This window comes from Aptenodytes forsteri, unplaced genomic scaffold (genome assembly GCF_000699145.1).
Source record: "Aptenodytes forsteri isolate BGI_AS27 unplaced genomic scaffold, ASM69914v1 Scaffold243, whole genome shotgun sequence".
NCBI lineage: Eukaryota > Metazoa > Chordata > Aves > Sphenisciformes > Spheniscidae > Aptenodytes > Aptenodytes forsteri.
In genome coordinates, this window is record NW_008795314.1 from 427966 (window position 1) to 451955 (window position 23990).

Below are 23990 nucleotides of genomic sequence, written 5' to 3' on the forward strand. Positions count from 1 at the left end.
CCGCACCACATCCTAGCGCGGGCCTGGCGGAAGCGAGCCCCACGAGCCGGCAGTTGGGAGGTTCTCCCAGGAAAAGCCACCCACCCCCCAACCGAGCACGCAATGCCATTTGCATACCTATTTTGCATACCTATCTCCAACCAAGGCTCCACAGGACCTTCTCGTCAAGAGTCCAGTCGTGACACAGTATCTACAGTTACATCTCCATGCACCTTATCACAAGGCGTATTGAAAGGTCTTTGGTATTTTAAAAAAAGGCTAAAATATGGATTTACAATGGAAAACTTGAAGAGGTGGCACACAATAGTTTAAGAATTTGCAAGTGGAAAAAAAATATCAAGAAGGGCTTGAAAGATGAGGAGTGACTTGTGCCAGGGAATGACTAGCCAAAATTTATTGCCTAGAAAGAATGAGCATAAGCTTGGCTGAAAAAATCATTGCTGGCTCTCATCTAAGTTACACTCATTACTAACTGACCGCATAAGCATCTATTGCTTCAGTTTTTAATATTTATTCAAACAAAAATAATATGCTATGTATTTAATTACACACACACGTGCATACAGATACTTCAGGTAGCTTTAACCTCTTCATACCTTTTCTGTGCCTGGGTTTACTATACAATCCAAGTTAGTTGAGCTGACTTTGATATTGCTTAAAGCGGTTCCAGTTGGAATTTTGTTTGTGCACAATGAACCTAAAAGAGAAGAGGAGTATAATATGAATGTATATGTATTTACACAGAGTTTAGGCTTTCATAGCCACAGCTGCTTCAGAACTCTGTCTCGTTAATATACACGTATACCACTTCAGGAGATATATTGTAAACAGAGCTGAAGAAATATAAAAACCAGTACAGTCTCACAATACACAAACATCAGTCAGCTACAAAATACAGAAGTGACTAGAGATGACACATTAGAAAGGTCAATTCATGGGTAAGGAGCACAGAGAAGTTTTTATTTCTTCCAATACTGCATTATTTAATTATTCTTGGGAAACTGGCAATACTGAGTATAACAAGAATAATTAAGACACAGTAGCTTCTTTCAATCAGTTGAAAAAAATCACCAATAAACGGAAGTTCATCCCGAAAAATTCTTCTTTTAGTTCCAGTAAAAACGTGAGTCTGAACATACTGATGTGTATAGACAAGTCAGGGGAGAGAACAGATGACTTTCTGGAAACCAGAAGCGCCCCTCCAAGTTACTCTCCCATTGTCTTAAAAATTTCAGATTTAACATTATCATATCTTTCAGTGATTGAATATAATCTCCATACCTTTTTAAAAGGGATACAAGAAAGATTATTTCAGTTGAATAAAGTATTTCAGCCATAAAGAAAATGGATAATACATTTCTGAAAACTTACATTTATCAGCTGACAAAGATTATTGCTTCTCTTGGGCACTGCTAAACTCTAGCAGCAGTAAATCTTTTACATATTGGACTATAACATCTTCAAAAAACAGTGGACTAACTTTAGCTGCCTGTGACAAAAAAACTATGCTTGAATTTGTTTTTTATTTAACAGAGGTTTTGCTTTAATTGGTTATTAATGTTTCATTATTAACAAAGCTAGAATATGCTTATATTTATTAAAAATGCCTGCACACTTAATTAGCTCACAATTTCACACTACTGTACAAATGACAGTTTAAAACTAATTCTGCAAACTGGTAACACAGAGACCCAGTCTCACTGCAAAATTAAGACAGAGAAGCATAACAGCAGCACAACAGTTGGTGCAACAAAATATGTTTCATCAAACCCATCTTATTTTTTCTGAAATACAGAAAACAACGTATGGTGGCTCTGGAATAGTTTGAAGCAATTAGAAATTAAACATTTACATAGATGAGGCACAGAGATGTATAAAGGAGCTATCTACCTGCTTACATAACTGATAAAAGGTGCTAAACACAGGGCTACTTATTCCACAGAAGTAAAAGATGTCCTTGAAAAAGTTATACCTTGCCTATTTTAAAAAAAAAAACAAAAACAAATCAGAGCTGGTTATTCTATTACCAAGTTACAGTTTATTTCCTTTCCTCTTTTCTCCAGACTTCCAAAAGTCTCAAGAATGTTTATGAAGAAAAAAATACAGTTTTGTTTCTAATCAGGCCTGCATGAGAGCCAATCAAAACCAAACTCAACAAGTTTTCAGAAATTTACTACAAAACGCATCTAGTTGTAATGAACATACCTTCTGCAGTTTGGGGTTTTTTTTAATGTTATCAGCTTTGACTTTCCCATGAAGGATAACGAAAAAAAGTAAAAAAGAAAGTGTAAGACATGATATACTGAAATATTTCTAAGAGATGCTAAAAATCACCCAGCTGATGTGTGACAATATCTGGTAAAGGGATGCATTTGAAAGTATTATATATTTTCAATATTGAGATGTTTTTAAATTTTTAGCTTCCTGACGGAGCCACCACAAAGGCCACCCAGTAAACATACTAACAAAGAAGGGTATCTCCTTAGCCCTGGCTGTAGTAGGCAGGACAAAGAAAGCTTGATGGGTGCAGGACAAAGAAACTGTGATAACAAACTGACCTTCCAGGAAAACAGGAGTCGGCAACAACTATACCTGTATTGAGATGTTTTTAAATTTTTAGCTTCCTGACGGAGCCACCACAAAGGCCACCCAGTAAACATACTAACAAAGAAGGGTATCTCCTTAGCCCTGGCTGTAGTAGGCAGGACAAAGAAAGCTTGATGGGTGCAGGACAAAGAAACTGTGATAACAAACTGACCTTCCAGGAAAACAGGAGTCGGCAACAACTATACCTGGAATTCATGCCGTATGCCCACTTACATATCTACACCAAAAAAGTATAAAAAGTAACTCGCTACCTACCCAAAATGAGCCTCTCTGCAAGAGCTTCCCTGCACGCAATCTCCTGGACAGACCAGACCCTCACTGGGGACGCCTGGCTGACTCTGGACTCAGTAATGTGGATCATCTTTGAAGTGAGACTTTTTTTTTCATCGTCGATTAGCCCCACTTCTGGGAGCGGTTTGCTGAGTGTCATACCAATAACACCTCACATAGTATGTTTATAGGCACGTACTTAGGTAAAGGTTTGTAAGAAAGACATGGACCTGTTAAAGCGGGGGCCCATGAAAAGGATCAGAGGGCCAGAATACCTCTCCTATGAAGAAATTTTTTACAATGAGGGTGGTAAGACACTGCAACAGGTTGCCCAGGGAAGCTGTGGATGCCCCATCATTGGAAATGTTCAAGGTCAGGTTGGACGGGGCTTTGAGCAACCTGGTCTAGTGAAAGATGTTCCTGCCCATGGCAGGGGGGTTGGACTAGGTGATCTTTAAAGGTCCCTTCCAACCCAACCCATTCTGTGATTCTATGATTCTATATACTTGCTTCGCTAGTTGGAATTCTGTAATAAATTGTAATATACATATATTTGCTTTACTCTCGCAATGTATATAAACATTTGCTTTCCTAGTGGTAATTTTGTAGTGACTTACAGTGTGTGTGTGTGTATATTTGTTTTTACTAATAATAGTTCTGTAGTAATTTGTAATAAAGAAATTCTCAGAATCTCAGACCTCTGTGTGCTTGTGTATTGTGGAACCCTGAGAACCCCATGGTCACGATCTTTACACACCCGTGGGTTGGATAGCCCTCATAGGTCATGACCGTGACCGCTACACTTCCTTAACTGAATTTTAGAGTTCTGTGGCAAGAGTTGTCACCTTGCTCTGCAAGCTGTCTGTTTTCTGTCAGAGGAAGAGTGGACAACATCTGCTCATCAAGACTCTCCATTTCTTTCCTCATTTGTGCAATAGCAGCCCGAAGGTTGGCATTCTGCTCCTGCAGCTTTTTTATTTCCAAGGTAGGAATATCTTTGCTCAAAGAACTTTTATCATCATACTGAAATATCTGTAAAATAAAAGTACAACACAGTAACAACCTTCATTAATGAGCAACACATATTCTCTCCACAACAGCACACACACAGATCCTAATACTTTCAATCCACGAACAGACTTGGGAGAAAAGAACCACAGGAAGAAAAGAAAGAGATCTGGTTATTCTGGGGATTTGCCAGGAAAAAAAGCGCTACAATGAGAACCTGAGATGGGGGAGGAGGCTGGCCACAGAGGTGGCTCTGTCTTATCACTGTTGTTCTTTGAAGTGTGCTATCTCTCTCTCTTCAATGCATGGGTAACCCATCTCCATAAAGAACTCAGTGGCTCAACAGCAGTCCCCTTTCTGACCTGCCAAATTCTTGAAAGTGTCATTGGAGATCATTTGTTCACAAAAACATAAAGAGGCTGGACATCCTTTACTGAACTGGAAAAGGGGAAGGAGTGTATGGATTACATCTAAACAACCTGGACAATGGACAACATCTAGAAAACCTCTAAGCACTTCAGTTCTAAAATAAGTAGCAATGTCTTCCTTTTTGCGCATTAGTTACAGATAAGCTAACAGTGAACAATGTACAAGGAACATTTGTCAGATAATGATTGAAGCTCTGCCTTCACAAAGGCCTCGAAGCCTGACTTTTGGAATTATATTTGGTGGAAGTGTGAATTGATGAGCAAATGTCATTCTTACAGACTTTCAGAACTGAAGAGGCTGACAAAACCCAGGTTGCCAAAGCTGCTTTAACTACTGTAAAAAATATAATTTATATCAGTAAAATATGAGCAGCTTGCTTATAGAGTAACACATCCCAGAATCATTCTATTTCTTATTTTTTTGAAGGGGAATTGCTCAGTGTTTTCTCCATGGGCTGCCCACAGCCTTAAAGATTATCTTAGAGATTTAGTTTGGAAAGCTAGGCACAGGAAAGACATGGACCTGTTGGAGCAGGTCCAGAGGAGGCCACAAAAATGATCAGGGGGATGGAACACCTCTCTGATGAGGAAAGGCTGAGAGTTGGGGTTGTCCAGCCTGGAGAAGAGAAGGCTCTGGGGAGACCTTATTGCAGCCTGTCAGTACTTAAAGGGGGCTTATAAAAAAGATGGGGGCAAACTTTTTAGCAGGGCCTGTTGCAATAGGACAAGGGGTAATGGGTTTAAATTAAAAGAGGGTAGAGTCAGACTAGATATAAGGAAGAAATTTTTTATGCTGAGGGTGGTGAGACACTGGCACAGGTTGCCCAGAGCGGTGGTGGATGCCCCATCCCTGGAAACATTCCAGATCAGGTTGGACGGGGCTCTGAGCACCCTGATCTAGTTGAAGATGTCCCTGCCCACGGCAGGGGGGGTGAACGAGATGACCTTTAGAGGTCCCTTCCAACCCAAACTATTCTGTGATTCTATGATTAATTCTAGTCCTGTGTGAATGAAGTGATGGCTAATCAGGACAACAATGTGAAACGTTCCAGGTCACAAACTTTAAGAACTGCTTTACCCTGTCACACTAAAGGTTGCTAGCTCCAGAATCCAATTCTTGACAATAGTCAGCAACATATGTTTAGGAAAAATATAGGAAAAAGGACAAATACAGAAATGCTTCCTCTCACGCACCTCCTCAATTTCAACTTTGGGGGAGGGAAGAAAAAGGAAAACCAGATGTGACAAGAAAACCCAAACACACAGACATTGATTGGAAAACACATTCCCTGGTCACTTGAAATTCCAGTACAATCTTCAGGAAAAAATTCTAGTAGGACCAATGGGATACAAGACCAGGATATTTATAGGGTCCTGACGTTATTTACTTCTGCTGTTTCTTCATTCAAAGTGCAACTGCAAACATTTTTAAAGAAGTTACATTCAACTGATGGCAGTGTATTATAACTGTGGTTTCATCCAAACAGAGAATGCAGAATTTAGATTCCACCCCTGTAAAATCCTCTCTAGCTGATGGAAACATTTATCATCAGTCATTTAAGAAAGGCAGATACTATTTGGTACAAGAGTATTAGGAAGCCCTGCAATTGTGGAGTATACACTCCTACAGTCACTAAATGAATCCTAATTCACAGACCTTCCAGACCAGATCTTTTCAAAAAGGAAAGGACCTCCTAACGACTTTGTATCAAATGCTGCTAATTTATGTTTCTGAGCCCAAAAACTGTTTCTTTGTATTCAACCCTAAATTGTTGCAAAGCAGCAGTTCTGCCTCTTGAGAGGGAAAGGCAATCCATGAGGCCCTGCACATAGTACATCTGTCAGCAAAACACTTCAATCTCAACATTTATGCCTTGTACAGCCTCAAACACTACTCCTTTTCTGTCTTCTCCATCAATCCCCACTTCCTTCAGTCCCCTTATTTCCCCAGCCATAAGTCTGTTCTGTGAGTGTGACCTGGAACGCTAATGGCCTTCTAATTAAATTTCTCTGTCGTAAAGACAACGGCTGTCCTACAGCCTCTTTCTGCTGTGGCTCTTTCTTCCCTAACAGTACAGCATATGCAGAAGAGGAGGATAATCTCTATTCTCCTTTTACAATCTCTCCGAGGCTGTCAAGGTGAGGAGAGGGGAAAGGGAGATTGAAAAGGCATGAAGGGAAAGGCACCAGTAGGTACCAATACATCACCCAGGTGTGTTCTGAATTTTGGGGCCCAGAACTTCATCTCTACCTGTAACATACACACGAACCATCGCAGTTTGAACCAGAAATACAACTGTTCCAGATTTTTGCCAGTGGAAAAGGGTCTAGACAGAAGACCACATAATCATCCAAAATTACTGTAAGCAATCTTTTCTTATCTGTGCACTTGTACAGTATTATTAGCATGCTCCAATTAGGCAGACATGACCTAAATCATACTCAAAATCAGTTACAAGCAAGATTTTCCAGGCTGGTGTGTTTCACACTTCTGTTGCTTAACTGAAGGCCAAGAATGACTACTGCAATATTTCTAGCACCCTCATGGGGTCTCAGACCAATCTGAAGAAAGGACCTGTATGCTGGATACTGTACTAGGGTGTATTTAAACTTTAATCTTTCTTGCCTCAGTCATCTGAACCAGAGGCTAGCCAACATACTATTCCTTCTTTAAGAAGGCTCATTGACACAAATGTTATAAATTTTAAGCTTTTAATCACTTTCCCCCCTTTGTTTGTTTACAGTTCATTTTGTACAGAAAAATTGAGAGAAAAGGTTCTAGTTCAGAATAATAGCTTTTTTTTGTTGTTTATTTGTTTTTTAAACAATGGCCCTCCACATAAATCAGAGACAAAAATGGTTTTGCTGAGATGGGTACTGCTTATCCTGCAGGCCAAAAGTGCAAAACAGAGACAGAGTATATTAACAACAGAAAGAAAAGCGTGACAATGAAACAAAGTCTTGCCAACAACAGTAACAGTCAGTTACAGTGGAAGACAACAGTGAATGTGAGCAGTAAAAGAAGAATCCCTCCCCAACCCCGATTCTCTTGGTGTGTGAACGATCAATTTGCAAGTCAGTCCAGTTTGAAATGAAATTGGAAAAACAACTTGCTCCATAGTAAGTTTTTGCTAGCAGTCTACTTTTGTCTAATTTGTTATAAAAATTGTTTTCAGCAAGTATCTTTCTGAATACAACACTTCCTGCATTCAGAAACCACTAGGCTTGCTTAACACTGCTTTTTCTTATCAGCAAGCTCTGATAATACACTCTAACTGCTCACTGTTGAGCATCTGTAGCTGCCCAGTAGGGCGCACTGCAGCACACTCTTTACTTTCATTCAAAAGACGATTTTCTACTCATAATGCGTCATCCTCCAGCATGGCTTCAAACCAGCATTACGTTTGCAATTTTGAATGGCTTTTTTTTTTTTCTAATATATGTATTTTAATAAGTAGCAATGAAAACTAGTTTGTGATACTAAAATAAAAGATGTTATTTTAAACAGCTGGCAAATTAGTATTTTGCAGCATTGACTCAAAATTTTAACTTTACAACTTCAAAAAACTACCCTGAATTGCAACTAACACAGAGCCTCAGGAACATTCCAGAAATCAATTCTTCTCATTCTGATGTGCCATGGTGGTATAGTACATTGTCCTGTTCTGGAGCAAATGCCTACACCCAGCTTGCTCCTTTTGCCAGTGAGGCATTATGATCAGAGCCATAATGAAGCCTGTGACACCTAATCTATGCGTACTCCAGGCTAGGTATGTCTATATTTTCAATTAAACATATGAAACAGATGAACTGCTTACAAGAAGTCCAGTGGAAACAAGCCCCATAAAGTTGTCATCTCAGAATGAATTCATCCAAGTCAAGACATTAAGTGTTGTCTAACCTGTTTCTCCCCTTCAGGTAAAACATCGTGATTAAACGATGCTTGTATTGTCTGTTCTCCCTCAACAGTCAGAGCAGAAAGAAGAGTCTTCACTTCATGCAACCTGTAATCTGTTTTCTGCAGATCAGCTTCAACCTAGGAGGGAGGGAAGGGAGGGAAAGCAGAGGACATCAGCATCTCAAGGACAAAGGGTTTAGAGATTTAAAAAAAAAAAAAAAAAGAAAGAAAAGAAAAAGAAGGAAATCAAAGAAAAAGATATTTTAAATCACAGGACAGGGACTTAAAGCATATCCCCTTTTGGCTCTGTCAAAAACTGCCTTCACAGAAAAATAATTTGGCTTCATTGTCTCATCTTCTGTACGTGAAATGGACAATGTGGATTCATCTCTCAGATGTGTTCCTATGCTACACCTATTGATGCCTATGAATCATTTTGGGAAGACAACAGTAAAATAAACCACCAAAGTAAATGCCTGCATTCTAAACTTTGTAAACAAGTGTTTCCTCTGTACCCCTGAATTTACTAGGCAACTGGTCATTGAGAAGTATCGTTAGCCCATTGTGTAATAAGTCTCTAAAACAATAAAAGATATATTTCATTTTTCAGAAACAAAAGCTTGTACACTTCACAAAATAGGATTTTTTTTCCCATACAACAATACTTCGAGTTCTCCAGGACTAATATTGTTCCCTTGATAGAATTCAAGCTGTACTGTGATCTGAAACTTTTTGGCCTGGGGCTGCTCTAAGAGGGATCTTTCTTCTGCTGCTACAATGTCAAGAGAAAAGCAGTGGCATCTCTCAAGCTGACTTGACTTCATTACAAGGGAGAAAAGGCTGCTATTAGAGATTGTCCATGAAAATTAATCTGGTCTCTGATCAAATATATTTGATGAACTGCTGTGCACAATACAAAATTACTGTTTTACAGATTTTTGAAAAGAAGACTGAAGTCATGCCTCCCCTGAGAAACACCATGATGAAAAAACTCCATAGCTCTCTATGCAACAGATGGTTCCTAAACAGCGTTGATTTGAAATTCTTACCTGCTCTCTTGCTGAAGACAGGCTTTGTGTTAGATCCTCTGATTTCTGATATCGATTACTTTCACCATTCTCACAGAGCTGCTGCCAGTCCAGTTCTGCTTGCATTTTACTCTGTTCCAGAATCCATTCTCGCTCAGCTGCTAGATACAGTTGTTGTTTATACCTATGATACACAGAGCAAAGCTGTTGATTTCAGCAGGATAAATACTGAGGATGTTTTGTGTTTGTTTTTTGTTTTTTTTTGTTTGTTTATTTGTTTGGGGGTTTTTTACATCTCAGCCTTGCTTGCTGTCCTCATCTTTCCTTGTTCTATTTTCCAAATTATCTATTTTATTCTATTCCACTCTAAGTATTTTACTGGACAAAAGCATTTTAATTGCTTAGAGCTCAGCAGTCTCCTAGGGTCCATCTGTATGGGTATTTAGAATCAGCTTTGGAGGTCACCTCAGCTCAAGCAGCATAAACTGCTCTTCAACACCGATACTGCTCTTGGCAATACCATCCACAATATTAAGCATGTTGCCCATTTGCTAATAACAGAAACAAGATACAAAAGAGCTAGGAATTAAAGTTGTTGGATTGTCAGGGCAAAATTCCTAAGCTCAAAGGCTGCTACATATATATACATTGAAAACACACTGCAGAAAGGGAAGAGATAGGAGCTGCACAAAATGAGACAAAATTCATATTCAGAATTTAAGGGCTTTCAAGACAGGTTCAACTGTCATATGGCTGAGCTTTTAAAACACAAAGCTGTCAAGACTTCAGGGCACTCTTTAAGATTGGTTGTAAATGTCACTTTAGACAAAGTCTTAGTCTTTACCATTCTGCATCTTTCTAGAATTTGGCCAACTGTGCCCTCAACTTCTCTTCCTGTCCATGCATTGACTGAATTTGGAATTCTTTAAAGGCAGACTCCTTAGAAATCTCAATCAGATGAGAGTCTTGGCCTGTTTTTAGCACTACAATTTCTTCTTGAAGTCTACATACAAGAACAACCCCCCTCCCATGTTAATATATACTCGCTTAAGACAATTAACAAAACGTGATGCAATCTTGGATATAAAACTGTTCAATGACTTTTTTTTTTTTTAATTAGGAGCTCAGAGGGATTTTTTCATGAGCCAAATGCATATTGTAAACCATGCATCTCCAGTCATAAAAATGCAGGCCACCTAAGCAATTCTTTAGTTTCCAGTGGCCGCCTTGGACTGGCAGCTGCCTCTTTCCAGGCTGGCTATGAAAGAAGTTCTTTTCTTCTGGTGTGTTGTTCCTTCTCTAGGTTCCCAGATACTTTCTCTTCCACGTGACCTCATTTTCTTGTTAAACCTTGAGGAGATGTTTCTTGATTGTGTCAATTATAAAACTAATGTTTATATGCATATATTGAAATTTTACTACAAATTTTGTCGCAATAATATACATAGAACAGCCCAGGTTGGGAAGATCATCTGGTACAACCTTTCATGGGAAAGGGAGCCTAGATGAGATTATCTAGTACCCTGTCCAATCATGTCTTGAAAACCTCTAGTGATGAGGACTCTACCATGTCCCTGGGGCAGTTGTTCCAATGATTGATTGTTCTCACTGTAAAAAAAAAAAAAAAATATTCTTTTTTACATTGAGATGAAACCTCTCCCAGTGCAACTTGTACCCATGGCCCCTTGTCTTCTCCACATGACTCCTTGTAAAGGGAGCACCTCCATCCTCTTTGTAGCTGCCATTAATGTACTAGAAAACTGTAATGAGATCCCCTCGAGCCTTCTCCAGGGAGAAAAGACCCAACTCCTTCAGTCTTTCTTCACAGGGCAGGTTCTCCAGCCCTTTGATCATCTTTGTGGCCCTCTTCAGTCCATCGTGTCTTTTTTCAATTGTGGGGACCAAAACCGGACACAGTACTCCAGGTGTGGTATGTGTTTAACCATGAATTACTGTGAGCTTTTCACATAAGTAAGTTGGGCACAAAACTGGTAAGTATGATGTTCTGAATTTCCTTCATCACAGCCTATGAAACAAGATAAATCAAGTCACTCACTTTCTAATTAGAGCATCTTTCTCTCTTAAACAAGCACTGTGACTCCATTCTCTTCTGCATAGCTCAATTTCCAGACTTTTATGTCTCATCTGCAGTTCTCTAATCTGCTGCTTCAACTTTTTAAATTGTTTGACTTGGGCTTCTTTCACTGAAGCTAGCATTGCATCCTTCTCCTTGGCAGCATGAGCTAGTTCTTCATGCCTAGAAGATGTAGAGAGACAGAATGAAGTGAGGTTTCAAGCAACACAAGCACGTTATTTTTTAGGACTGTTGATTTACTTTCTTATCAATTTGGTTCAAGCAAATTCAAAGAATCATTGTCGGAAGCAGTAGAAACAGAAATCAGTATCCGCTTGTCAGTAGAACAAGTTGTGGGGAGGTCTTTTGCGGTTGTTTTTTCAAACTAAGAATGCCCCTATTTAGCTGGACTTAGGACCAGGGCTGAATCCTTCTTATACCACTGCAGAGAGTTTAACTCCAATTTATCACAGAACTTTAAGTTTGTGATTAGCACAAAGAACAACAGTATTTCACCTAATTATGGGATCAGGGTGATCCTAAATTTAAGTTTTGGGGGTTTTTTTGGTTTTTTGGTTTTTTTGTTTGTTTTTTTGTTTTTTTTTTAAGATGACTCATAGAGAAGCTATTTTAACAGGTGAACTACTCCATTCAACATACTCTTACCATACTGAAAATATTCTTCACAGTAATTGAACAATTGAAAGACAGCTATGATCAGGTGGCCCAAATAAGAGACTGTAGGGATCCACGGAGCAAAAACGCTTCCTTGAATGTTCAGTTTTCATTCACAGATTAATTTCCTGAGCGTGCACTTACACAAAAATAGAGACCAGGTTTAAAGTAAGAAGTGAGTTGTTAGAAGAAAAGACCACCAAATAGTGCCTATAGAAAACTCAAATCTAACAGTAAATAAAAAAGGAGACATGCAAGCAACAGTTTCATAATGTTCTTACACTCTGAAATTGACCTGCATATAAATCTTCAAAATATATCCAAAGTTTTGGATATAAAGGATTAAAGCAAAACAGAAGGAACAGCAATTAAACTATGAGTAAGTCTTATTTCTTAAATTTGAACTAGTGAGGAATAAAACATAAAAGGTAAAAACCCCAGTAATACTCTGGTTTGCATGAGTTATTTTCTGTCACTATATTCACAATCTGTCTGTAGCTGCTTGAGAAAGTATAAAGTTGTGACTGAACACACTGGACTTACTGGATTCAAATCAAGCATGTGAAATATGAGACACCAAAACTAGCTGTACACTCTAGAATTGGGATGAACTAAGTTTTTTCATTACATATACTGCTTGGAAGAGGTACTCCTTTTTGCAGTAAAGGCAGAAGGTACCATTGAACCATTAAAACTTCTAAGGTAAAATTTTATTTTTAAAGTGAGACAGATTACATCCAGAAAGAATGTAGCAGAATTAACCTGAATCCATGCGACTTAGGAAATATTTCATACAAAGGGTTACCTCTTTCTGTTGTAACAATATATATTACCAGATCAATTAATCCATGTACACCATCCCAAGCTATTGCTAAAATAAAGAGTATGTGAAGAAGAGAAGTTGTGGAGTTGCAGAGTCTGTGAAAAGCAGTTTATTTTGATCATAATCAAAATTGTACAATACCAAGCATCTTTCACAGCAACAAAATCATTGAACTGGTTTTCCTTCTCCAGTCTCAAATCAAACATTTCTTCTGTTTGCAGTGATTCTGGTGTTTGCATTTCAGTCTCTTTGAGGGCCTCCAGTTCTCTGGTCAGCAGCTTCACCTTAGAAAGGAGAAGAATAAGACTTAAGAATTCTAATGAGAACCTGATATAACCTAATTTTTTAAGAGGTCCAGAGACCTTATACAGTTGAAGTGTTAGCATCAGCTCCAGAAACAAACAAAATAGTACAGAAAGTTGTGAAGTGTTTTTTTTTTGGGGGGGTGGTTCTTCTGTTTGTTAGTGGGTTTTTTTTTTTAATTTGTAAGTAACATTTTGCATGGTATAAGCATTAGATCAACAAAGCACTTTAAAACACCTTCCCCATAAGCTATAACCTCTGCTGTTATTTAGATTTCTACTCCCGTATTACTGCTAAATATCCATTTTGTATCCTCTTCCTACACCTATTACCTACATTAACATTTATCCTGCATACTACCCCTTCCTATCTCTGCCTAAAATTCCTTTTACACAGTTTTTTATTCATTGACTTCTTGGCTTCCCCTGCAGCTGACCTCACTAATACATGGGGGAAATGACTGCAGATGAGCTCTCCTTCCCTTGCTTAACACTTCCACCACCAATTCAGGTGCAAATAATATATATATATATATAAAGAATACATAACTAGACATAGACACTATGTTTCATAAAGAAAAAGATGTAAGAGCATCTAGCACACGAGGCCTACTGAGAGCTATTACATTCAGATGCATCTACAAGCAGTATTAGAAACTGAAACAGTATTAGAGCTATCCAATCAAGCACTCAAGTCTGAAAATTGCAAAGATTAAAAGTTTCTTCTGAAGTACTATCAGAGTTATACTGCATATCACAGAGTAAGCAACATGTGCAAATTTACATTTAATAAGTATATATGCAGTTGCAGTTCCTTTGTTCTTACTGAGTCAACAGCAGTTGGTCATGCAATCTTTAGAGTCAAGACCACAGTAAGACAAAGTGTTTTCAGGTCCATTACTACAGCAGTGTCCTTTAAAGAAGGCCCAAGACAAGGCAAGAAAACAAAACCAGAAACTAAACTCCAATTGTGTCAATATTCAAGATGCAGGAATCCATGGATACCACTAATGGCCAGGCAACCTTTTGCTACCCTAATAAGCCTTTGGCAAGGTAAAGTTTGTAGGCAGAAGTAATTTATTGTATTAGACAAAAATCAACACAGCTGGAAAAAGCTGGCAATCTTTCAGGCATACAAGCCCTCTTTCTGAAAGCTTGTCTGCTTTTCCCAACGCTATCAGCTGGTTTAATGTGAGGGTTTTTTCCCCCCTCTACCTATACGCCTTGGTTTGTTGAATTATTAAGCTATCAGTTAAACCACCACTGAAGCAAGTGAACACAGGCACCAGAGAACCATCCAAGTAATGTTGTATGATGATTAGCGAAGACTGCACATGCAGAGAACACAGATTTTGGAAGAGTGAATTCCTCATTACTAGCATTAGAAGGATGAGACAGGCCTTTCAGAGACCTATATATAGTTCTTGGTTGTGTAGGAAAAAACCCAGTCACTATGAGTGAAATTAAGATGCATACCACAAATATCCCTGCTTACTGCTATCATGGAAACAGTTAGTTCAATACATAGGTGGAGGAAAACCAGCAACAACAAGAGAGTCATCTTTTCATGAGTTTCACACAGGAATGAATTGAGATTATAATAAACGCATTCATTCTGTGAGTAAAGGGTAACAGCTTAAAAATAAGTTACCTTAACTTCATGGGACAGAACTAAGTTACCCATTTCAATTGTCTGCTTTTGAAACTCACATTCTCCCTTTTTCATTTCTGCATCAAATTGGCTAGCAGTTCCTACAAGGGGAACAACAGATAGGTAACACCAGTACAATGGTACTGATGGAAACACTGTTGTCACAGGCTTTTTTAAACACTGTACAAGGGGTTTAATCATCGCATAATCTTTCTGATTCTCATTAGAGCAGAGAATGTGCTGAATGAAACCTCTCATCTGGCGTATAGTAGGTCCCCTAACACGACCTGTACATCAAAGGGGAATTTAAAGAAACACATCAGCCAAATGGCATCCTTTGCAAAAGAAGATCAGATTCCATAACCATAGGGGAAAAGACGATCCTTTGCAAAAGATCAGATTCCATAACCATAGGGGAAAAAAAAAAAGATAAAAAAAAAAAGGGGAAAAAAAAACCCAAGGGGGGGGGGGGAAGAAAAAAAAAAAAAAATATTTTAAGAAAAAAACTCCAACACCTTACCGACATTAAAGTTCAATTCCTCTACAGACATCTGAGCATTTGTAATACGTCGAAGACTATCCGTTACAGAAATATCTGAACTTTCTTTTAACTTTTAGAGCAGCAGAAAAGTGCTATATCTCCCCAGTGCTAAAAGCTGTGGCTTTTTTGTTTTGTTTTGTTTTGTTGTTGTTGTGTGGTGGGTTTTTTTTTCCTCTTTTTTTTTTTTTTAAACTGGGCACTTTACTTAGCAAATGGGACTGAACACTGTTGAGCTATACAAAAAGAAACTGAATTAAGTTATTTCAGCCTTTTCTGACACAACAAATAAAATTTTAAATATAAAATAACAAGTATTAATAGAAGTTAAATTTATATTATAAGTACACGAATAAAGGATATTGATTATTAAGCATATAGTACAGAATGTACTACAAGCAGTTAGGACATCCATCTTGTATGTACTACAAGCAGTTAGGACATCCATCTTCTTATACACACACACATATATGGAATTAATGGGGATAAACATAGAGGATGAGGTCACAAGGGATTTTGGCTAATTGATGCAATATCATGTGTTTGGTTAAGGGGAACGACTGCAAAGAGACCCAATGGCAAGCACGTAAGATGTGCTGCTTTAGTTTAAATCATGAACAATGGAGATACCACACTGGAGGAGAAAAAAAAAGTTAAGAGAAATAGTGTGTATTAGATGATGTGCCCTTATGCTTGCGAACAGCAGTTAATCCGCTTTATCATTACAGTTTAACCACAGAACACACAAAGATAACTTCTAAATCAAGCCAGTTATCAAGTATTGTTCAAGTGAGAAGTGCTCATACTCCTCTGGGTAGGTTCATAAACTGTCTGTGGGAAGCCCGTGGGTAAAAGACTCCTGGATGAAGATGGGTTATTTTAGCAGGACTACTATACTGAGGGCACAGCAAGATTGATTGGCAGGTGTTGGGTGCAAGACGTAATTGCCTAACAATCTCTTTCACCACCTCCATTTATATTATATATTGGTTTGCTTGACAGGCCAAAAATTAACCATTCTATTTCTAATGATTAAACACATTCATATGTAAATAATTAAAAGTCATTTTAGTATCAAATACATTTTTATACAAAAACAAAGAAGGAAGGTTTTGTTGTTCTTTAAAGTTTGTAATATATATAGATGTGGTATAATGCCTCCCTAAGGTATCACAGTTGAAGGTCAAATTTCACTGATAGTAAGATTATCCTTTTATGATTCTATGATAGCAATATAAGAGGCAGAAGGGGGGGGAAAAAAGCCTTGTAACTAGGAGTATTATAAACAACGTACATTTACCCATCTTGCCTGAGGCTGCCTCTGCTTTCTAGATGCTGACCTTTCCTGCAGTTTCAAGGTTAACACATTTAGCAGCGTGCTGTCTACATAAAATAATCTTACACAATCTCAGATTACTAAATACATTCTTAACAGTTCCTTAAAAGGGGCAGTTGCCAGACAAGCAAAGCAACAGCTACTACACAAGTAGTGAATAATTTTCTAAACTGTCATTAAAAATCTCATCAATTTAAGCAAAAAAAGGGCAAAAAATAAAAGCTTATACAACTACAGCAATGTTAAACCAGAACATTCTAATAAAAACAAAACAAAACAAAACTGAAAAAAGGATGTCTAGATGGCACTACAGCAATACAACATTGTTTCTCCATATTCTTATACCTGTTTCTGACAAGCAAGCTCTCCTTCCAGTTCTTGGATTTCTCTCTCCATCTGATGTTTCAGGCTCACGTACTCTTCATGCTGATGATCTATGTGACCGTTCCTAGAGCTATGAACAAAAATAAAACAAATTTACATTAAAGAGTATCTCTGGTGACCTAATGAGACATACATATGTAAATTTTTTTGAACGATAACACGTAACTATAAATACAAGATGCTATAATTTCCTAGAGAAAGTCACCACAAAATTTTTTCTCACAAGTCAGTTGAAACCAATTATAACAGTATATGCCATTTCTCAAAACTATACTTCAAAAGTTAGTTGCATATGAAGTATCGAGGATCTGCTGAAAAGTAGTGCAAGACTTCCACTTAAGTATAACAGCGTTCCTCCTCCACCCAAAAAATTCTGTTACCTAAGAAGAAATTGCAAAACAAGGGCTGCCCAGCAGAAATCTGAGCTTGTAGATACATTTAAAAATAGAAGCAGCTCCGTATCTTTTCCTCTCCTCTCCCCGGTATTCTTACTTGCTATCAACAGAAAAAGTTTCTCTGAGATACAGTGGAAGAATACCAGTAAGGCGAGCATTTCAAACAAATTCGAAGAGCTGATACTGCTACCATGACCAGTAAGTTATCTAATGATACACTGAACCTTTTCAAGCTTTGGATTTCATCCCTGCAAGACTCAACAGGCTTGACGCAGCCTGTTACATGGCCAAACAGACCTGGATTGATATCGTGCAGTTCTGCAACCTTCTGATGAGATTCAACTCTGCATTACAGTTATTTTATGTAGCTGAATGACCGCTGCATTTGGTTAGATAAGGTTGATTATACAATAACCCCATAGACAGAACTGCAAACTAGAACTGAATAGTCACAAACAGCTAAATGCATATTCACTTTCATATTCTGCTAGATTTTGCTTTTAAATTTACAATTCACCTGAATTAATCTGGATCCTATAGACTTTATTTATATGCATAAGTGCTGGCTAACAGAAGTGTCATCTCAGTGTAGTCTAGACAGGCACTTTTACACCTCCCTTGTTCATCCCACAACTCTCCAGGGCAAGGCAGATCAGAAGAATAATTGCTGTACTGCTCAGTGATCAGTATCCAGCTCAGCCTAACAAAAAGGCAGTGATGGGTGTAAGACTCAAACTCCTCCTTCCATTCCCAAAGGATATGCTCCATATAAAATTCCTGAACTGGCTTTAAATGAATTTGCATATGCTCCAGAACCACAGTAACATCAATCAGTTAGTGACCTATGAGGAATTCCAGATCCATGTCCAGATCACTTCTAATAACTAAAAAAAAATATTTAAAACTTATCCAGCCATCTCTACATTATAAATGCAGTTTGACCCAGAACACTTTACAGCAGTTACCATTTTAAACAGAGAATAATCCCAAAGATACTATTATATCTGAAGACAGTAGTTATATTAAACAAGAACGATGTGCAGACAGATCTCAAGAAATAAGTGTTTATTCCCCCCCTGCAAGGTTTAGAAGTCTATACAGAATAATAAAAATTAGTGAGAATGGCCAAACTAAACAAGTGCATTGCTTTAGCTATCTTCACATTTTAATTGGTTGTATTAGTCATTAATCTTGGTCCTGTGACTGGATATGCCCCAACAGACTTCTTTCCTTCACAGAGGCCTATCAGAGAAGGTGGGACAAAATGTATTTAAGAGTGCACAAACCCAACTCCTATCGTAAGATTAGCTTGCAATGGCTTAAAATAGTTGAAAGGCTGAACCGTTTGTGTTGAATCCACAGCACAATATAGCAACTAATGTCTAGTAACCTTAGATAATATTACTGACAATGGTTGATACCATTATCATTTGTCTCCTCACGTACACAGAAGACAAGTGCATCTTGATATAACACACAGGAGACATATTAATACTTTCAGATTCACCTCATTTCCCAGAGGTGTTTCAGCGCCCAAGGAAAAAGCATTTCCTTCTGACAAATCCTTTTCTGCTCCCCACACTATGTTTCCCTTATAATCATACCATCTCCACCCAGTCATATCGTCTCCCCAGCATACACCCTTGTAAATTATGTAGGGAGACACTGTATGTTTAAGAGCATCCTCACTTTCACTTAATGCTATCCTTTCTCTAACATGTTGCCAGAAATCAGACAAGTCACTGTGGAAACCAAGATATAGGAGGTGTACAGATAGCCCAAGTCACTTCTGTTAGCCCTCACTCTGTTCATGTTCTAGGTGTTCCTCTGTCAGAATAGATAACCGTATCTCCATGCTCAAAGTGCTCTCTACTGTATGAATGATGTTACTGCTTTATCCCAATCCAAATATGTCTTAGAGAAGCTAAATTTCTCTTTTCTTGCATACTATTCTAAGGAAGTCACATCTCGCCTGCGAAACTGTTCCAGCTCTAATTTATGTTCTTCAATGTGTTGTCAACAGCAATAATGAAGTTTGCATCTTTTTCTTCTTTCCTTGACAAGCATTTGCTCCACTTCACCCAGTTGTACTCTAAGATCACTACTCTCTGCCTGGTTAACATTTTCAGATATTTTCAGATGAGTGACTGTGACATCATAGTGTTCTAACTCTTTATCTCTCTCCTAAAATTCTTAGGTTATAGACAAAATCTGCTTTCAATTTGTTAAATTTTTCATGCCTGTCTTGGAGTTGCTTTTTGACATCTTGCAGCATTTTCTTTTGACACGGGAACTGGCAGGCACGTAGCTCTTTCCCTTCTTTTTCTTTCCACTGAAGGAGACCATTTAGTTCTTTCTCCACTTGTAACACTACTATAAATCCGAAACAGGAGCTGACAGAAGGCAGTTAAGACTGATAGCTAATACAACTCAAGTATCTTGTCACTCCCGATCTACTGCATAGCTGATAATTTAAAAGTCACCGGTAATTAATTTAAATTGTAAAGTTTCCTGGACCATCAGGCATTAGCTGCTTCTAGAAGCAGAATTTACTTTTATTTATAGTCCTGCATTGCCCAGGGACTTTCCAAATTAGTTATGAAATGCCACTAAATTCTGGGTTGGGAAAACATAATTTTCTCCTTTCTTTATTCAGATTGAAAATAGAGGCATAAAAAGATTTAGTCATTGTAAACTGCACGCATATTTCTCTTTTCTTGAAGACATTTGTAACAAGTCAAGTCACAGTCCAGCCTTCTCTTATATCAACAATATTAACTGCTGTGTCCCATTTGTCTTCTCCTCCCACAATGGAACTACAAAGCTACTGTTCTGTCCACAGTCAAATCCACCTTGAAGTTACTTTTCAGAAAGGCCAACAGGTATGAGGAAATAGCTGTATTTCAGTAACGTATTAAATATATTTTTAAAACTAAAAAAAAACCCAAACCAAACCAACATAGAGGTGGTGCTTTTACTGGTAAAACCCTTTACCTGCTTTACTTCCTACTGTTTATTCTCCATATTTGCCTCATATCTAATTATAAACTCTGTAGAAGAAAAAACATTATTTCTAAGGACAATGGTTGCTTTAAAAAAAAAAAAAAGAAAAAAGAAAAAAAAAAGGAAAAAAAAGATGGTAATTTCTGCTCAGATTTCTCCAGAGATTTTCCCAAATCTCTGGAGTAAATACAGCTTCTCTCACTGTACAGTATTATTCTGTGTCAGTGGTTACAGATAATCCCATCTGCATAAGCACAGGGATGCAGAGAACAAATCAGACAAGCATGCTTTTCAAATAGTGGCTCTTTAATCTCTTTAAATGAAAGAGAGATTTCCAGATCAGCAAACGTGATGCAATATCTCTATGCTAAAGGATGCCACTATTTAAACAACATTTTTCTTCACAAACCAACTAGACAACTCTAATTCTCCAGAATCAAAAAATGAGTCTCTGATCGTTGGCCATGACAAGTATAAAAAAAAATTCAAGCTTGCTCTTCCCAGGTACACTGAGTAACAAACACTGCTAGAGGACACAGTGATCTGGTGGTCTTTCAATTCTGCTGGCCTAGATTTCACATTTATTCCTAAGGCAATTAAAATAAAATTATGTTTTCTCTTCGTATTCTGCTTCTTGTTAGCAATCTTCAAATCGTGCTACCATGTAGAAAATAGCATAAGCAATATCTTCTTCATTTGGGTAAGCAGCAATAATTATTTTTTGTAAAAGTCAGTGTCGTGGATATTCATGAGCAGTACTGCCTCCCTGCCTACGACATGCAATGCTAAGAAAGATTTGTTCTTTCTGTATCTTCCTTTCAGCTACTGTTGCTCCAAATGCATCTGATGGCTACCACAGTTAAAAATATTAACTAAATCTGACTTCCTTCTCCCCTCCACCCCAGTTATAAATACATTAAAGATAAACAATGCCTATGAGATGCTTTCTAGACTCAAGGCACTGAAAGAAACTATGCTCAGTCTATACCCATTAAGGTATCAAAATACTAATGTAAGTGCCTTTTAAAAACCTGCTTCATTAGCTAAAATTAGCAATACATTATTAGACAAGACCTTTGTGTAAGGAATCAAAAACAAGACCACAGCTCCAACCTATTCCTTCCTTGAAATCATCAAACCGAACTCACAATTTTTCTTGGAAGAGGTGGTTAAGAAAAGTGATACTTCTTTTACAATTTCTCTCTACAATTACCTTAGAATTAAAAGGCACCACACAGTTTCCTATGAAAACAACCTTCCTCCCTATCTCCATGTATCTTACCTAAATTAATGGTACTGGTAAATTGAAAGTGGTATCCTGAGGTGAGTTTGGGTTACATATAACAATAGGAATCATTCATTTCATATGAAAATATGAATGAATGAGCCTTCCTGTAATTTTAAAATATTGCTTTCCATCACAGAGAGCTGTATTTCTTAGAAATGCAATTTAATAGGGGAGAAGGGAGCATTTTGCCTTTGATAGCAGCAGTATTTATAATTGCAAGTTAGTTTCAATAAGGACCATAATGGAAATAACAGTGTAATTTTAGATATAAATTGCACCAATTGCCTGGATATCTTACAGTCAAAAGAGGAATAGTAAACCTATATATGATGACATTAAAAGATGACTTAGGAAACAGCATACATCTAAGTAAGAGACAACATCTTACAACAAGCACAGCTTACCCATACAACCTAAACAGCAAAGATACCCACTACAATCCAACCACTTACTTCAAGCATATCCAGAAAGCAGTGATTGATAGGTACTCCTGTTCCCCCACAAAAGGGCCTAACGGGACTCGTATCAGCCTCTTTACCAAAGGAAAATGATGGCTTGGCTGTAAATCACACACAATTGAATGTGGTTGCCATATCTGATTCAGTGGAGATTTCACAACTGTTACTACTAAAATGCTACTTCAACAACAAGAAGTTAGATTCCATGTTTGAGCTCGTCACTTTTCAACCAAATAAGGAGAACAAGGTGATGCTGAAGAACATTTCAGAGTAATACGTGAGAACCTTCAGACTTCCATACAACCCCTACTTGTCAAAGAGGTGTAAAGCTTTAAAATTTTGTTCAAAGTGTAAAGAAGCTGTACTTGCTTCTCTCTTCCTTGCTATCCTTATAACATATTCTTGGTACAATAGGGATAAGATGCGCATAACAGACCAGCAGAGCTAATAAACTGGGAGTGCTTCTCTTCCTTTCAAGACTACAGAAAAGAGGACAAGAAAAAGAATGCCACACAGCTAGTATCAGTTAGGTATCTCTAGCCACAACTGTTTTCCTTGATGAAGCAGTAACAGACAGAACCAAGAGCACCCGAGTACTAGCACAGCTGTTTCACTATGTGCTGCAAGTCATGACGAGACAAGCAAGCAGCATAGGCCACAGCTACACTGTTAAGTAGCTGTGCCGTGGCACTGTTGCAAAAAACAAACAAAAAAAAGAAATGATGTCAACACAGTTCCAAGAAAAAAATGATGACAATCATTTGACAAGATAGCATCACTTGTGCGCTGTCTCTTTCTTTACTGCTAGTAGCTGGTTTGCTATTTACCTTACAAGTAAGATTAGACATATAAAACAGCAAATATACATTGTGCATTATACAATCTGATCAGAATAGATAAAATACAGCAGAAGCTGGAGGACAGGATAAGGACCAATAACATACAAGAGAAACTGGGATGTCGGGTACCGAGCAGGGACACACCTCTGGCAAAGTATGGGGTGGGCTACGCTGCGGGGTACATGATAGATAGCCTGATGTCAGGCTCTGTCTGCCATTATGCAGGACAGACGGAAGAGTAGGAGGCATAAGGGACTGCATAAGTAAAAGACAAGGTATGGTGGGTAGAAACAATTGCCCCTGGGACTGAGAAATGTGTACATATTCTAGAGAGCATCCAGGAATGTAAGTAGAGGGCAACACATGAGGAGCACTGACACCGAGTCCTGAGAGCAAATATCCCCAGGGATGACAGGAAGGGGCAGCCACATGGATGGAGGAAGGCAATGCTACTGGCAAGCCGGGGATCAAGTACCCTGCAGGACTAGAGGTTTGTACACCTTCAGTGCAGAGAGGGAGAGCAAGACATATCGGGTGGGAGTGAAAGAAAACACTGCCAGGGGAACAGCCAGCAGGCAGGAAGCAGATCCCAGGAGGAGGGGTGAGAAGCCCCACGGAGGGCCCAGAGGGTCAGCTGCTCTGAGGCAGAAGAGCAGATGGCAGGCAGCCTGCCGAGGTCAAGTCCCTTAGGGGAAGGCAGTAGAGAGGAGCACACGGTAGCGCAAGATAATGCTTGGGACTCAGAGGCAGCAGACAGAGGGCACTTAGTAGCAGGAAGGGTGCAGAAAGACAGTGGGTCCCCAGAGAGAGAAAGGGGCGCAAGATGCACGGGTGCCGCCGCGTCGGGAGCTCTGAAGGACAAGCCGCGGCACAACGGGATGCTGTGCGGCCGCTGTGCCTTCCGATGGCGCCCGCGGAGCAGCCCAGCGGCGGCTCCGCTCCCCCCCGGCACGAACCTGCACGTCCTTCCGCTCACGGCTGCAGG

The 23990-nt window shown here is 38.6% G+C and overlaps 1 protein-coding gene across 1 annotated transcript in view; it reads right to left on the reverse strand.

The window, feature by feature from the left end:
• CCDC57 (coiled-coil domain containing 57) overlaps positions 1-23990 on the reverse strand; it is a 50667-nt gene that overhangs the window by 19067 nt on the left and 7610 nt on the right. Inside the window, exons 3-9 of the mRNA XM_009279474.1 lie at positions 16984-17092; positions 12953-13095; positions 11296-11496; positions 9261-9423; positions 8215-8349; positions 3723-3909; positions 597-697 (exon numbers count right to left, since the gene is read on the reverse strand). Of these exons, the coding sequence (XP_009277749.1) occupies positions 597-697; positions 3723-3909; positions 8215-8349; positions 9261-9423; positions 11296-11496; positions 12953-13095; positions 16984-17092 (1039 nt within the window). The remainder of the gene's footprint in view (positions 1-596; positions 698-3722; positions 3910-8214; positions 8350-9260; positions 9424-11295; positions 11497-12952; positions 13096-16983; positions 17093-23990) is intronic.